We start from the raw sequence: 13,466 nt of genomic DNA on the forward strand, positions 1-13,466 counted from the left end.
TAGGTGGTAACATGGTGGAACGACGAGTATCTTCCAACTGTATCATAGAGTAGGCTTGCTCCAAATTGGGAAAAGGGGAACGACTCAAAGCTTGAGACCAAAGCTGATCATATTCCACATTAAGTCTAGTCAAAAAAGTATATACCCTGAATTTATCCTCCCTATGCTGAAATTTAGTAATATCAGAAGCACAATCAAGTTGAAAGTTATCATAGTAGTCAATCTCTTGCCACAGACTACGGAGTTCAAAGTAGTATTGGGATAAAGTAAGTTCACCCTGTTTGGTTGCATGGAGTTTTCTTTGAATATCAGAAACTTGTGCATCATTCCCTACCTGGGAATAAGTATCTTTAGCAGCCTTCCAAATTTTGGCGGCTGAATCAAATAGTACATAGCCACGGGCAATGGATGGAGTCATAGCACTGAGAAGAAAGGACATAACCAGGGAGTTACTTGAACTCCACTTATCTTGTAATGAACCAGCCTCACTTGGCTTGACAGTGGTACCATATATATATATCCCTTTTAGCCTCTTGAATCAATGGAAAGAAAGACTGATGGAGACCAGAGTAAATAATTAGGGCCATCGAGTTTCACTGGGCTGGCTGGAAAAGAGGGATAATCATGATGATTCCCTTGTGAAGAAGATTGGCCAGTGGTGGTGGTAGATACATCTAAATCAGGCATACTGATGAGATTATCGATCACAAAAAAAACCAAAGTATAAATATGATGTGATGAAAAGTGCAGGTATCGATTCCTGCAAAAGAAATAAGTCTCGGCTTTGTGTAGCAGATGGGATCCTTTATGGTTCCAATCTGATAGTGCAGGAAAAAATAAGATGAAAACCAAATATAAATCCTGGAATTCCGAGAGCCTCAATAACCGAGAATCTTCAGAAAAAAATTGCAGTAGCTTCTGCAGTGGCTCAAAAATAATCTGCAGGTCTTCAAAAAAATCTGCAGGTCTTCAAACAAAAAATCTGCAAGTCTTCGAATCAGAAAAAATAATCTACAGGTTTTCAAACAGAAAAAAATCTGCAGGTCTTCAAACTGAAATAATCTGCAGGTCTTCAAACAAAAATCTGCAGGTCTTCAAACAAAAAAATCTGCAGGTCTTCAAACAAAAAATCTGCAGGTCTTTGAATCAGAAAAAACTAATCTGCAGATCTTCAAACAGAAAAAAATCTGCAGGTCTTCAACTTCAAACAGTGATCTCACTTTGTATGGAGATCATAAAAAAAGGATAAAAGAAAGGAGGTAAGATCTAGGGCAGGTACTAGATCATTATTAGATCAACTCAAAGTACCGCCCCCATGAAACAGTGGAGTCTTGAGAAGAGAAGAGAGAAGAAGGGTCTCGGTGGGTTTAGGGGTTTAGAATAACTAAGTTAATCGATCTAGGAGAGATCGATCTTGAAGGGAGAAGATGGATGAGGGAAAAAATCAATCTCAAAGAGGGAGATCGATTTTTGGAATGTGGGTTTTATCTCTCAGGCATCGATTTTCTGCTCTGATACCATGAAGAAATAATTGAATGGCTTGCCAATGTGGTAGCCCTCCACGATTTATTTATAATAGAAGTTCAAGCATAAACCAATTACAAATAAAACTCCAACTCTAACTAACTGACTGTAATAATAATCAGAATAGAACTAGGAATAGAAAATAATAACTAGAATAAGAAAAACACCTCATGGGTCGACCCATGTCACACGAATACCCATATTCCAACAAAAGGAAAAAAAAAAGTAATGGAAATAGAATTGATTGTCATGCTTGTCTTTTTTTCTTCTTCCCCCCTCCCCCTTGTGGGGAGCTTCTCCTCTAACTTTTCTTGAATCCAAGAACAGCAGTTATGTTGTTAGTAAAGCCCATTCTCTCTGTTGCATGGTGTGTGCGTATTCATGTGCACACGTGCATGTGTGTGGGACACACATCCTTGTCAACTTTGATTTTGATTACTTAAATTTAGCGCAACATATCAGCACTTAACACTCTTGATAAGGTGAGCTGAAAATTGGTACTACTTCCAAGAGACCAACAAATGTAGTGTCGCTTTGCATGCTTCCAGCCTAGGCATACCTGAGGTTGACTTGGAAAATATTATTGGGTCTGTGAGTTGGGCCTAGATATGAACTTCCAGCCTGCACTTCTGCTTTGGTACCGGGGTTAACAAATGTAAATTAGGCCCAGTTACGGGCCAGCTTAAGCTGTATAACAGCAGTTAAGCATTGCATGAGCCAGACGCTGTAAGCATAGTTCTAGGTTTCGGTTTCGAGCTTGGTTTCAACCAGGCTCAAAACTGAAATATTTTGAAGGAGTTATGAAGCATTGAAAACCCCTGATTTTTTAATATTGCCTTTCCATTGCATATCTGAACTATCTTCAAGTAGAGAAATACTGTGCTAATCAATATATGAGGGCAAAATGCTAAATTTTTTAAAATCTTAATTTGGGAGGTTGATCAAGATTTCGGGAAACCAAAAATGGTAGGACCGTCTTTGGGGAACAGGAGTAAAAATTATTTATAGGTGCTTTATTATGATATCATTTATTTGTCGCTCTCCATATTGTTGTTGATGTCAATCTACCTCAACATAATTAATGAATACGGCCATTTTTTATTGCATAGACACTGCATGGTCATTGTCTAGTCAATGACTTGTATGGCCAACAGAAATAGCCAGTCATTGGTAAGCTACCTTAACTACACTACTCTTTCAAGACAATTATGATGCGAGATGCATCCCCTACAATTTGAAGAGTTCGGATCTGTGGTTCCTCCTACAGTGGCTACCTTCACTTGGGTCTGGGTGTATGATAAAGTATTTAATGGTGAACTACATGAAAAGCTGAGGTTTCTAAGAATAAATGTGATGTGTGTATGGAAGCTGAAGAAAATGTAAGGCGGGCTATTATTTTTATATTTTTTTTGTGTGAAAAATTCATTACCAAAAGGGAAGGACAAACAAGGGACCCCTTGAGCATGGAGCAAGAAAAAACAATACAGAACAACAATGCTAACAAAGAAAAACCCACTCAGGGAGCAAAGGAGGAGGGCTGCAGAGTGGAGGGAGGTAATCCCCAGGACACAACAATGTGTCTGTTCCTTGGGGAACCAATACAATATGAAGTGGCTGAAGATAACTTGCTTTTGATGTCAAAGGAGATGGAGTCCCAAATCTGTTGGAAGGATCTGGAACTAGAGGACCATATCCTGCGATTACACTCCATCTTAATATTGTTAATGGCAGCATGAAAGGAAAGCTTAGCCATTACATCACATATTGATTTACCGGTAAAAGTCGTTTGACTCATATCCATACAAATCCATTCCCGTGTAATGGAAGGATCCTTCGGCTTCTTGGCCAACATTTTTCTAGGACCCCTTTCCAAATGGAAGAGGAAAGGGGCAAGCAAAAAAGAGATGGTCCACGTCTTCCATAGCATTCCAACACAGGAAGCAAGAAGGGAAGACAATGATCTGACGATGAATGAGAAAAGGCTGCGTTGGGAGGCAGTTGGAGAGAGACAGCCAAATAGTAAAACTGTGGCAAGGGATATGACTCTTGAACCAAACAAGCTTGCGCCAAGGAGATAATGGGCCATGAGATTGGATGAACTCCCAACCCGCTTTGGAGCTGAAAAGGGCCCGAAGTTGATGCACCCCAAACCCCATTGTCTCCCCTACCATGAGGTCTTCTACCAATTGGGGGGGGGGTGGCAAGGCATTCCACACAACTGATAGCAAGAGAGAGGAAGATGTCCGGCGGGGGGGAACGATTATCTGCAACCATGGACTGCTTAGAAAGGCCCGAACTGTAGATGGCTCTAGTACTAATTGAATGGAGGAGAACACCCATAGGGTGTCAATGATCAAGCCGAAAGAAGGTGGAGGCACCATCATAGTTATCAAGGCGACGCCTAGGCATCCAGGCTCCTTGGTCACCTTGAGCGCCTAGGCGGGCGCCTTGGTCCGCCTTGAATTTTGAACCCTCTCCAACACCTTGGTCGCGTTGCTGCCTTGATAACTATGGACACCATCATTGCTTTGGCTGGATATAGCCCCGGGAGCAATAGGCCGAAGCTTCAGAATCTTGCACCAAACCCAAGAAGCATCAGAAATGGCAGAAGCAGCCTAAATAGAATCAGAGCGGAGGAGACATGAGTAGACCCAATCAACACATGCGCTTTTCTTCTTAGCCACAAGCTTCCAGTTCAGCTTGAGAATACCAGACACCAGCTGAGTTAACTTCTTTGATTCTACGCAAGCCAAGACCTCCATTCTTGGGAAGATAAATAACGGCCCAGCTGATAGGGTGAAGTAATCTAGAGACTAGAGGATTCAGATCCTTTCCAAAGGAAGGCAGACATAAGGGACTCCAACTCCTTGATGGTGAACTGAAAAAAAAGAGAGCGTACCCAGTGCACAAGGCTCTCGCCTTACTCCGGTTTTCACAGAGAGGTTGTTTCCAGACTCGAATCTGTGACCACTTGGTCGCAATGGAGCAACCTTTGCCGTTGCACTAAGGCCCGCCCTCTAGATGGTAGACTGAGGCAACCCAAAAATGCCAAACCAATAGATGTAAGATGACTGGAGGACTGATCTGATCAGTTCCAAGCAATCAACTATTATTCCTTATGGCCTAATTAATTTTTTTTTTAGTGAATAAAAATTATATTACCAAAGCCCGAGGGGGGCGGGAAGGAAAGAGGGGGTGGAATATACAAAGGAGGGAGAAAGAGAGGGGGGGGGGGAAGAAGACCCAACTAAGGGGACCATAAAAGAGCACTATCTAATCCCCAGGATACAACAATATGCTTGTTCCTTGGGGAATCCAAAAAAGTCTTATGAGGCAAAAAACTAAGTTTAGAGGAGACATCCGAAAAGATGGCTTTCTAAATCAAGTCAAAGGAACGAGAGTTGGAGGTCCATCTCCTAAGGTTCCTCTCCATCCAAATGCGAAAGGTAGGGGTCTCCTACTGCGAGGCCAAATAAACGAAAGGGCTTTTTTCCAGATGGTGGAGGTGAATGGGCAAGCAAAGAAGAGGTGGTCAATGTCTTCGGAACCGCTCCAACAGAAGATGCAAGAAGGGGGGACAGGGATTCTTCGGTGAAGGAGGAAGGCAAAGGTTAAGGGTTCTCCAGGCTATGAAGCTATGGCGAGGGATGTGACCTTTAAACCAAACTAGCTTGTGCCATAGGATAGTAGGGGCTTGGGTCCTAACCATAGTTCAATATCTCGCGATATATCGTTATCTCAGGCCTACCGAGATATCCGAAATATTTGAAATATACCAAAATTTCGCCGAAATATGGTATTTTTTCTGCCATATTTCGGCACTCCATCTTGATGGGTTTTTGGCCATATTAAGGCCTGATACTTCATGTATACCCTAATTTAAGTTAAATAAACACATTTAAACCTTCATATTGCAAAAAAAATGAACTCAAAGTGGTGTTTTGGGTTTGCACCATTGATTGACTGTATACGGTCGGACCCTGATGTATAAAATAGCATAATACATATTGTTTAAGTACTAAAATGCATAATAAGAAATTTAAACAAAGTGATGAAACAAAAATAAAGTCAAATGTAGCCTTTAGTTTAAACTTTAAAGTTTAAACTCATAAAGTCATAAGTGCATAAGTCATAACTCATGAACTTCATAATAGTCAATAGTTCAATACTCAATACACAAAGTATTTTTACGAAATTTACCGAAATGTACCGAAATATATTGCTCAATGCATAGTATTTCTACGAAATATACCGAAATTTCTATGAAATTTGAACATTTTCATTTCGGAAGCCCATCTCGTCTCGGTAGTGTCGAAATTACCAAAATTTCGGCGATGTATTGCGAAATTTTGTACCATGGTCCTAACTAGGTTCCAGGCAGATCTAAAGCTAAAAAGGCCGTTTGAGGAGGGGAGCCAAATAACCTTGTCCGCATGAGTTGGGGGGGGGGGGGGGGGGGGGGGGGAGGGAGTTCCAGATCAGGGAGATGGTAAGGGGAAGAGGGGAAGGGGGGGTACAAGATCCATGAGAGATGATGGAGGAAAGGAGACTGACTTGGGAATGCCAGAGGAGTAAATTACTCTAGCCCCAAAGAAGTTATAGAGGATTCCATTGGGGTGCCATGTGTCGAGCCAGAGGGAAATGGAGGACCCATCAGCAATAGAAGAGGAGGTGGCTCTCGGCGCCAACGGGCGAAGGAGGAAGATCTTGTGGCAGACCCTGGAGGAATCCGAAGGGATGGAGACGGTCCAGATGGAGTCATTTTTGAGGATATGGGAGTAAACCCAATGAATCCAAATGGAGTCATGCTTAGAGGATATTTTCCAATTAAGCTTCAGAATTCCCGCAGTATTGGAATCGCGGATACGGTAAATGCCAAGGCCTCCTTCAGATTTGGGAAAACAGATGGATTTCCAGCTGATTGGATGGAGGAATTTGGAGGTTTCCTTCCCTTTCCATAGAAAAACTCAAAAGAGGGTTTCCATGGCTTTGATGGTGACTTTGGGTAAGCCAAAGATGTCACACCAATAAATGTAAGAAGATTGGAGAACCGATCTAATGCATTTGAGCCTATCCGCGTAGGGCCTAATTATTGATGTAAAGGATTTTTAGAGTTTTTTGGTTGTACTCTAAAAATCCAGGGAATAAACTAGATTCTTTTTTCTTCCCTTTTTTTTCGTGATAAAATATACAAGATGTTTTTGTGGTGTGGGATGCATGGCCCTTCATCACTTTTGGAAAAAGTGGCAGAATATTCTAAGAAGTGCTCCTATTTGCAATGTGTATGCATGTATGGAAGATAACAAGTCCAAGAAATTGAGTTGATTAGACTCATCATTTAGGATTCTCTGGATGTGAGAGTTCTCTTTTGCCAGACCAGGTCTTTGTTTTAAAATAATTTGGGGAGTCTAGTGGACACCTTTAGGAACAACTGGAAATCAATAATATGTCATAGTAGAATATAATTTTGTTTGTTTTCTTTCTACAGTTTGTTTTTTTCTTGACTCTGTTAGATGGACACTCACTTTTTACAAATTCGTAGATAAAATATCTGGTGCTGGCAATGGAAGAATTTTGTAAGATAGCTTAGCTGATGATTATGCTTCGTGCCTATTCATACATTTACCATTCTTTTTATAAAACCAAAACTCCAATTTTGTTCATCTTATAATCTTTATGAACTATTCAATAGGATCTGGATGCTTTCTCTGCTGCAATTATTGTTTGCCTTGCTTTCTCCTTCATCCCTGCTTCATTCGCAGTTTCGATTGTAAAGGTATTTTCTTACCTCAGGTTGGAGTGATCTAATTGTTACATGGATAATCTGAACTCTTCCAACTTGTAAATGTTTATAAATGATTGTTAGGCCTTTATATTGTTTGTAAATGTATTCCTGTGTAGTCAATTCAGTTGTCAGAATTCATATGAAAAAGCACATCTTATGGAATTTACAGTTTTTAAAATTAAAGAAAGATTTGGTCCTCTGGCAGTGGAGGAAAGTATCATTCACCAGGCTCCTATTTCTTCCACATGGAGGGCTGGTTTGACCATTCTGACTATAGGGATGATGGGGTACCTCTGGATTGATCAGATCCCAATATCTATGGCTTTTTCTACTGGATTGTCCATGATGAAATTAGGAATAATGGCTTGTGATCTTGTGTCCACAGTCCACTTTATTTATAATAGACAAGAGAATGTTCTAGAATGGGTACAAGTACAAGAATACCCCTAAGGGATAAAATAAGGCAAAAATACCCATGTACCCATATTACAACAGTGCATTTTTTGGACGCTTCCCATTACATTTCCAGCAGTCCAAAACTCCAAATTTTATTTCTCCATCTGATCCATGGCAAAGTCTGACTGGATGAAACTTGCCACGAGTGGAAGATAGTGTGGGCACATGTCCATGAAGCTGAGTCCCCAAACAGCCATGTGGCAAAAACACAGTGGTGGAGGGGAACCCCCATCCCATCAAAATGTCATTTTTTGTTTAGCTTGTGTAATGATTTTGTAGCTGCATTTGCATGGTGATAATGATTTTACGTGTTGGAACATAAAATTTTATTTGATGCAGGAACGTGAAGTAAAAGCAAAACACCAGCAGCTGATTAGTGGGGTATGTCTGGCTCTTTCATGAATTTCGTTTTATTGATTATCTTTTTGGGTAATATTCTTTTTCTGTGTATTTAAATAAAGAATCAAGCTTTGCTCAGGTGTCTATATTGTCATATTGGATTTCCACATACATATGGGACTTTGTCAGCTTCTTGGTACCTTCAGCTTTTGCAATAATTCTTTTTTACTTATTTGGTAAGTATTTGTTCGTCCTAGCATAGGAGATAGTTGTGTTATCTTAAATTATATTATGGTTTTTTTAACGGTTATCAAAATGGTCCAAGTTCTGATAATTCTCTTTTTTTATATATATATTTTTTTTCTTGTAAGTATTTAAATTTATATCGACTCAACAAATAATCTGTGTTCAATTGGTTTTGCCTAGTCTATTTTCCTAGAAACAATTTTATGATTTGTCCTGTTGATATGAGAGAATTAATGTGGTTATACTTGCGCCTCTAGGTCTGGAACAATTTATAGGAGGTGGTTGTTTCTTGCCGACCATAACCATATTTTTGGAGTATGGTTTAGCGGTTGCAGCATCAACATATTGCCTCACTTTCTTCTTTTCTGACCACTCTATGGCCCAGGTTGAATTCCTGTGCTTCCTTTTCTGAACATCTATTACAATTGCTGGTTTTATATATCTTTGCCCTTCTAATATTCTCATTTTTAATGCAGAATGTGGTTCTCTTGCTACACTTATTCACCGGCCTCATACTCATGGTTATTTCATTCGTTATGGGGCTTATACCAGCAACTAAAAATGCAAATTTGCTTCTCAAGGTTGGTTAACAATAAACATATACCAAACGTTTTTGCACTTTTGTCTCTGAATGTGGTATAAGTGTTTACTGAAGTTATACATCCTTGTCAAGATCTTCTGATAATATCTGTAACGAGATCAGAAAATCCAAACCTTTCCAAAACATACGGTATAAAGTCCCATTCCAATCTGTCGTAGGCCTTCAACATGTCTAATTTTATGATAACATTGTAGCCCAGCACCTTTCTATCCAGATCCAGCATTAACTCATAGGCCAAAGAAATGTTTTTTGAAATATTCCGGCCTTTTATGAAAGCTTTATGCTCTTCTAAGATGATCTTAGGGAGCAGCAAGCTAAGCCTAGAAGCAATTCATTTATAATCTTGTACAGAAAATTACATAAGCTCAGGTGCGCTTAAAGTCTCATATGGCTGCCAATGCACAGAGTATGTATCAGGCAGCGTATGGCAACCTGGTTTTAAGAGATGTCCCAGAGACTTATCGGAGAGATGCTAGATACAATTAAGATTCGCTTTGATAACATGGATATGCTTATGACACATGCAAAACAAGTGTTTTAAGTATTGTGCATCATAAATAAGCAATAAATAATGATATCCAACCAATTTCAGGCTATCTCTTCCACGACAGTTATGTGATTCAAATATTTATTGGCAAGTGCAATATAAGACCTCATAATGATTAATAAGAAGAGATTGTCAAATATTGGTTAACAATAAACATATACCAAACGTTTTTGCACTTTTGTCTCTGAATGTGGTAGTAAGAGTGTACTTAAGTTATACATCCTTGTCAAGATCTCCTGATAATATCTGTAACCAGATCAGAAAATCCAAACCTTTCCAAAACATACGGTAGAAAGTCCCATTCCAATCTGTCGTAGGCCTTCAACATGTCTAATTTTATGATAACATTGTAGCCCAGCACCTTTCTATCCAGATCCAGCATTAACTCATAGGCCAAAGAAATGTTTTTTGAAATATTCTGGCCTTTTATGAAAGCTTTTTGCTCTTCTAAGATGATCTTAGGGAGTAGCAAGCTAAGCCTAGAAGCAATTCATTTATAATCTTGTACAGAAAATTACATAAGCTCAGGTGCGCTTAAAGTCTTATATGGCTGCCAATGCACAGAGTATGTATCAGGCAGCGTATGGCAAAGTCTTTGCTGTTCTTTGCTGGGGTTTCTAAGCCGGACAAGGTGGCTTTCATTGACAGATCTGGGTTCAAAGAGGGGCATCTTCCTGTCAAATATTTGGGACTCCCTTTGATTCCTGCTCGGCTCTCTGCTCACCACTGTTCCCCGATGCTTGATATCATCCGCAAAAGGCTTCAGCTGTGGAAAGGTAGACTCCTCTCTTATGCAGGCAGATTGGTCCTTATTAAATCAGTCTTGGAATCTTCCTATATCTACTGGTCTGGCTGTTTTGGGCTTCCCAAAGCTACTATCAAGTCCTTGGAAACTCTTCTGGCTTCCTTTCTCTGGAAGGGCAATGACTCCTCCAGATTCATGCATCCTATTACTTGGTCGGCTGTGTGTCTTCCAAAGAAGGAGGGCGGCTTGGGCATAAGAAGGATCAAAGAAGTGAATCTTGCTGGTATCATCAAGCTCATTTGGAAGATAGCCTCAAAGCAGAAAAGCATCTGGGTCGACTGGATATACTCAGGCCCTTTGCGGCAGGACTCCATCTGGACGGCATCTTCCTCTGATTCTTCCTGGGTCTGGCGCAAGATCCTGGACCTCCGCCACCTAGTTCTCCATAATATTCACTCTTAGATTGGTGATGGTTTGTCGTCCTATCTCTGGCTTAATCACTGGCACCCGCGGGGGATTCTCTCTTACTTGATTACTCCGAGAACCATTTATGCCTCTGGCCTTCACAGGCTCTCCTTGGTAGCAGATATCCTTGATCAGCATGGTGGTTGGTCCCCTCCTCCTACCTCCTCTCCAGAGCTTATTCTCTTCTGGAATGAGCTTCCCTCTATTTCCAAGAGACTTTTGGGCCGAGGTGACTGTGTTACTTGGTTAGCAAGCAATTCAGCCTCCCCCTCCAGATCAGCTTGGGATCTTATCCGTCATACAGGTCAATTAGCTCCTTGGAGAAAGCTTATATGGTTCAAGCATCATATCCTTCGGCACTGCTTCACTGTTTGGAGGATCTTTTCCAAATGCCTTCCAACCCTTACTTTCTTGTGCCATCGGCATATCCCAGTTTCTACCTCTTGTTGCCTTTGCTGGAACAGTGTGGAAGACTCGGATCATCTCTTCTTTGAGTGCCCTATTGTGATAGCAATTTGGAAATGCATCTTGGCAAAATGCTGGCCGGCCCCTAGAAGAATTCTGCCCTTCTCTCGTGAGTGGATTTGGATCGACATGACTTTTGCAGGGTCCTCTATTTGTGACACGGTTGGAAAGCTTGCTTTTAGTGCTACTCTAAATCATATTTGGATGGAGCGTAATTTTAGGAAATGGACAACCAAATCTAGGTCTTATCAACAGATTTGGGATTCCATTTCCTTTGAAATTAAGGCGAAATTATCGTCTGCCCCTCCTTCCACGTGTCTTGATACCCCAAGGAACAGACTCATTGTTGTCTCTTGGGGCCTTTCTTCCATCTCTCTTGTTAGTTCCAGTTCTCCCCTGTGAGGACTAGGTTCCGGATTTTTTGTTTTGTTGCTCCCCTATTAGGGCCTTGTATTTTTTTCCCTCTTTCGTAATGAATTTCTTATTCACCCAAAAAAAAAGGGAAATTTATGAAACACCCCCTGAAAATGGATCGAAACTCGGATCACCCCCTGAAATTTGAAAATACTCAGATCACCCCCTGCATTAGAGCCCTATACTCAAATTAGACCCTACCGTTAGTTAATTGATGAAGTCAGCTAGTTAAATTTTTTAAAAACCCTAAACTACCCTTGAGAAGAGTAAATTACTATTTTACCCTTAGATCTAAAAACTTAACATGTACAATTAAATTTACAATACTACCCTTCCTTCATCTTCAACCTAAAATACCCCACCCTTTTCCTGCAACTCTGTTTGCAGCACCGCCGCCACCGTTGCCGCTGTCAGTGTAACTCGTGGAGAAAGGTGAAGATTCAACGAACCAGCTTGAAGGGAAAATCCTGTACAGCCAAATCTCAACATTACCCCTGCTCCTTTCATCTTCTCTGTCTCCGTTCCTGATCGATTGCACCGGCGGGAGCATACTCTCCAATCCTCTTCTCTATCTCCTCTCTGATATTCTCTCTCCCATCCCAGGTAACGTTTCTCTTCTGTTCTCTTTATTTCTTCTTCTTCCCTTTTCTCTTTTTTATTTCTGTTTCTGTTAAACCTACACTGTTACTTTGTTTTCCATGTAACACCGATAGCCACAAAGTTGGATCAATCTCCCTTGATCATCTGTTTCTACTCAGATTTAGGGGGTTGAGGCCTTACCTTTGGACAACCCATCTTGCTGAACCTAAGCTCCAAAGCTGGCTGGAATAGTGGGTTTCAAAACCACTTTCAAATCTGAATCTAAACCTACCTCTATAAGTAGTTTCAGTCATATTTCCTTGAAGTAAAACTTGATTTCTGATATTGTTATTGCCCATCCCTAAGAGAAATTTATAAAACTTGATTACAAAGGTTTCAGGTTTTCGATTCAATTTATAAAACGATCTAGCGATCTAAGCTTTTAGGTGAGATTTGTAATGAGTTTTATAAATTGAATCGAAAGAGGGTTTCCGCTGGAAAGAACCCTGCAGCCACGCTGGAAATTCCCCTTCTCCCTCCTCTGCTTGTTCGACTGCTTCTTCTTCCTCTCCCACTTTCTCAGATTCTTCATCATCATACGCATGTGCTCCACCTTCACCCTCCGATTCGACATCTGAACCGATCCCAGGTCTTGTATCATTCCTCAGCTGCTTCTCACTATTCTTGATTCAGACCGGTGGCTGCCGGGACTGAGTTGCAGGTGTGAGGAAGCAGAGGCGGCAGCGACAGTGCAGCCTGAGCGAAGCAGAGGCAATGGGGTATTTTAGGTTGAAGATGAAGGAAAGGGTAGTATTGTAAATTTTATTCTAATGATTTAATACAAGGGTAAAATAGTCCTTTTACCCCAATAACTAACAGCAGACTAACACCGTTAGTGTAGAAGGGGTGATGATCTGAGTATTTTCAAATTTCAGGGGGTGGTTTGAGTTTCGACCCATTTTCAGGGGGTGTTTCGTAAATTTCCCAAAAAAAAAATAAGAAGAGATTGTAAGAAGATTGGAAAAGGAAAAGTCTATTTGCGTATAAGGATATACTAGCTTAACGTATCCTCTGAATGTCCAAACCATGCAAACAATATGTAAGTATAAACATACTATTTAGTATTAACTAGAAAGTAACATACATTAAGTATATACACATTAACCATGCTACAAAATTCAGAAAAAAAAAAATCAAATCTTTACATATTTCAATCGGAGGCTTTGATGATTGATCTCTACTTTGATGAGCTTTAATGCAAATTTTTGTTTATTTAATTAATTGCTCCTCCTATGTCGTT

The 13,466-nt window shown here is 40.4% G+C and overlaps 1 protein-coding gene across 1 annotated transcript in view; it reads left to right on the top strand.

The window, feature by feature from the left end:
• The window catches only part of LOC122643183 (ABC transporter A family member 1), a 148,414-nt gene that overhangs the window by 83,250 nt on the left and 51,698 nt on the right, over positions 1-13,466 (top strand). Inside the window, exons 24-28 of the mRNA XM_043836833.1 lie at positions 7,217-7,300; positions 8,105-8,146; positions 8,244-8,340; positions 8,608-8,735; positions 8,827-8,931. Of these exons, the coding sequence (XP_043692768.1) occupies positions 7,217-7,300; positions 8,105-8,146; positions 8,244-8,340; positions 8,608-8,735; positions 8,827-8,931 (456 nt within the window). The remainder of the gene's footprint in view (positions 1-7,216; positions 7,301-8,104; positions 8,147-8,243; positions 8,341-8,607; positions 8,736-8,826; positions 8,932-13,466) is intronic.

Source organism: Telopea speciosissima, chromosome 10, assembly GCF_018873765.1.
Source record: "Telopea speciosissima isolate NSW1024214 ecotype Mountain lineage chromosome 10, Tspe_v1, whole genome shotgun sequence".
Taxonomy (NCBI): domain Eukaryota; kingdom Viridiplantae; phylum Streptophyta; class Magnoliopsida; order Proteales; family Proteaceae; genus Telopea; species Telopea speciosissima.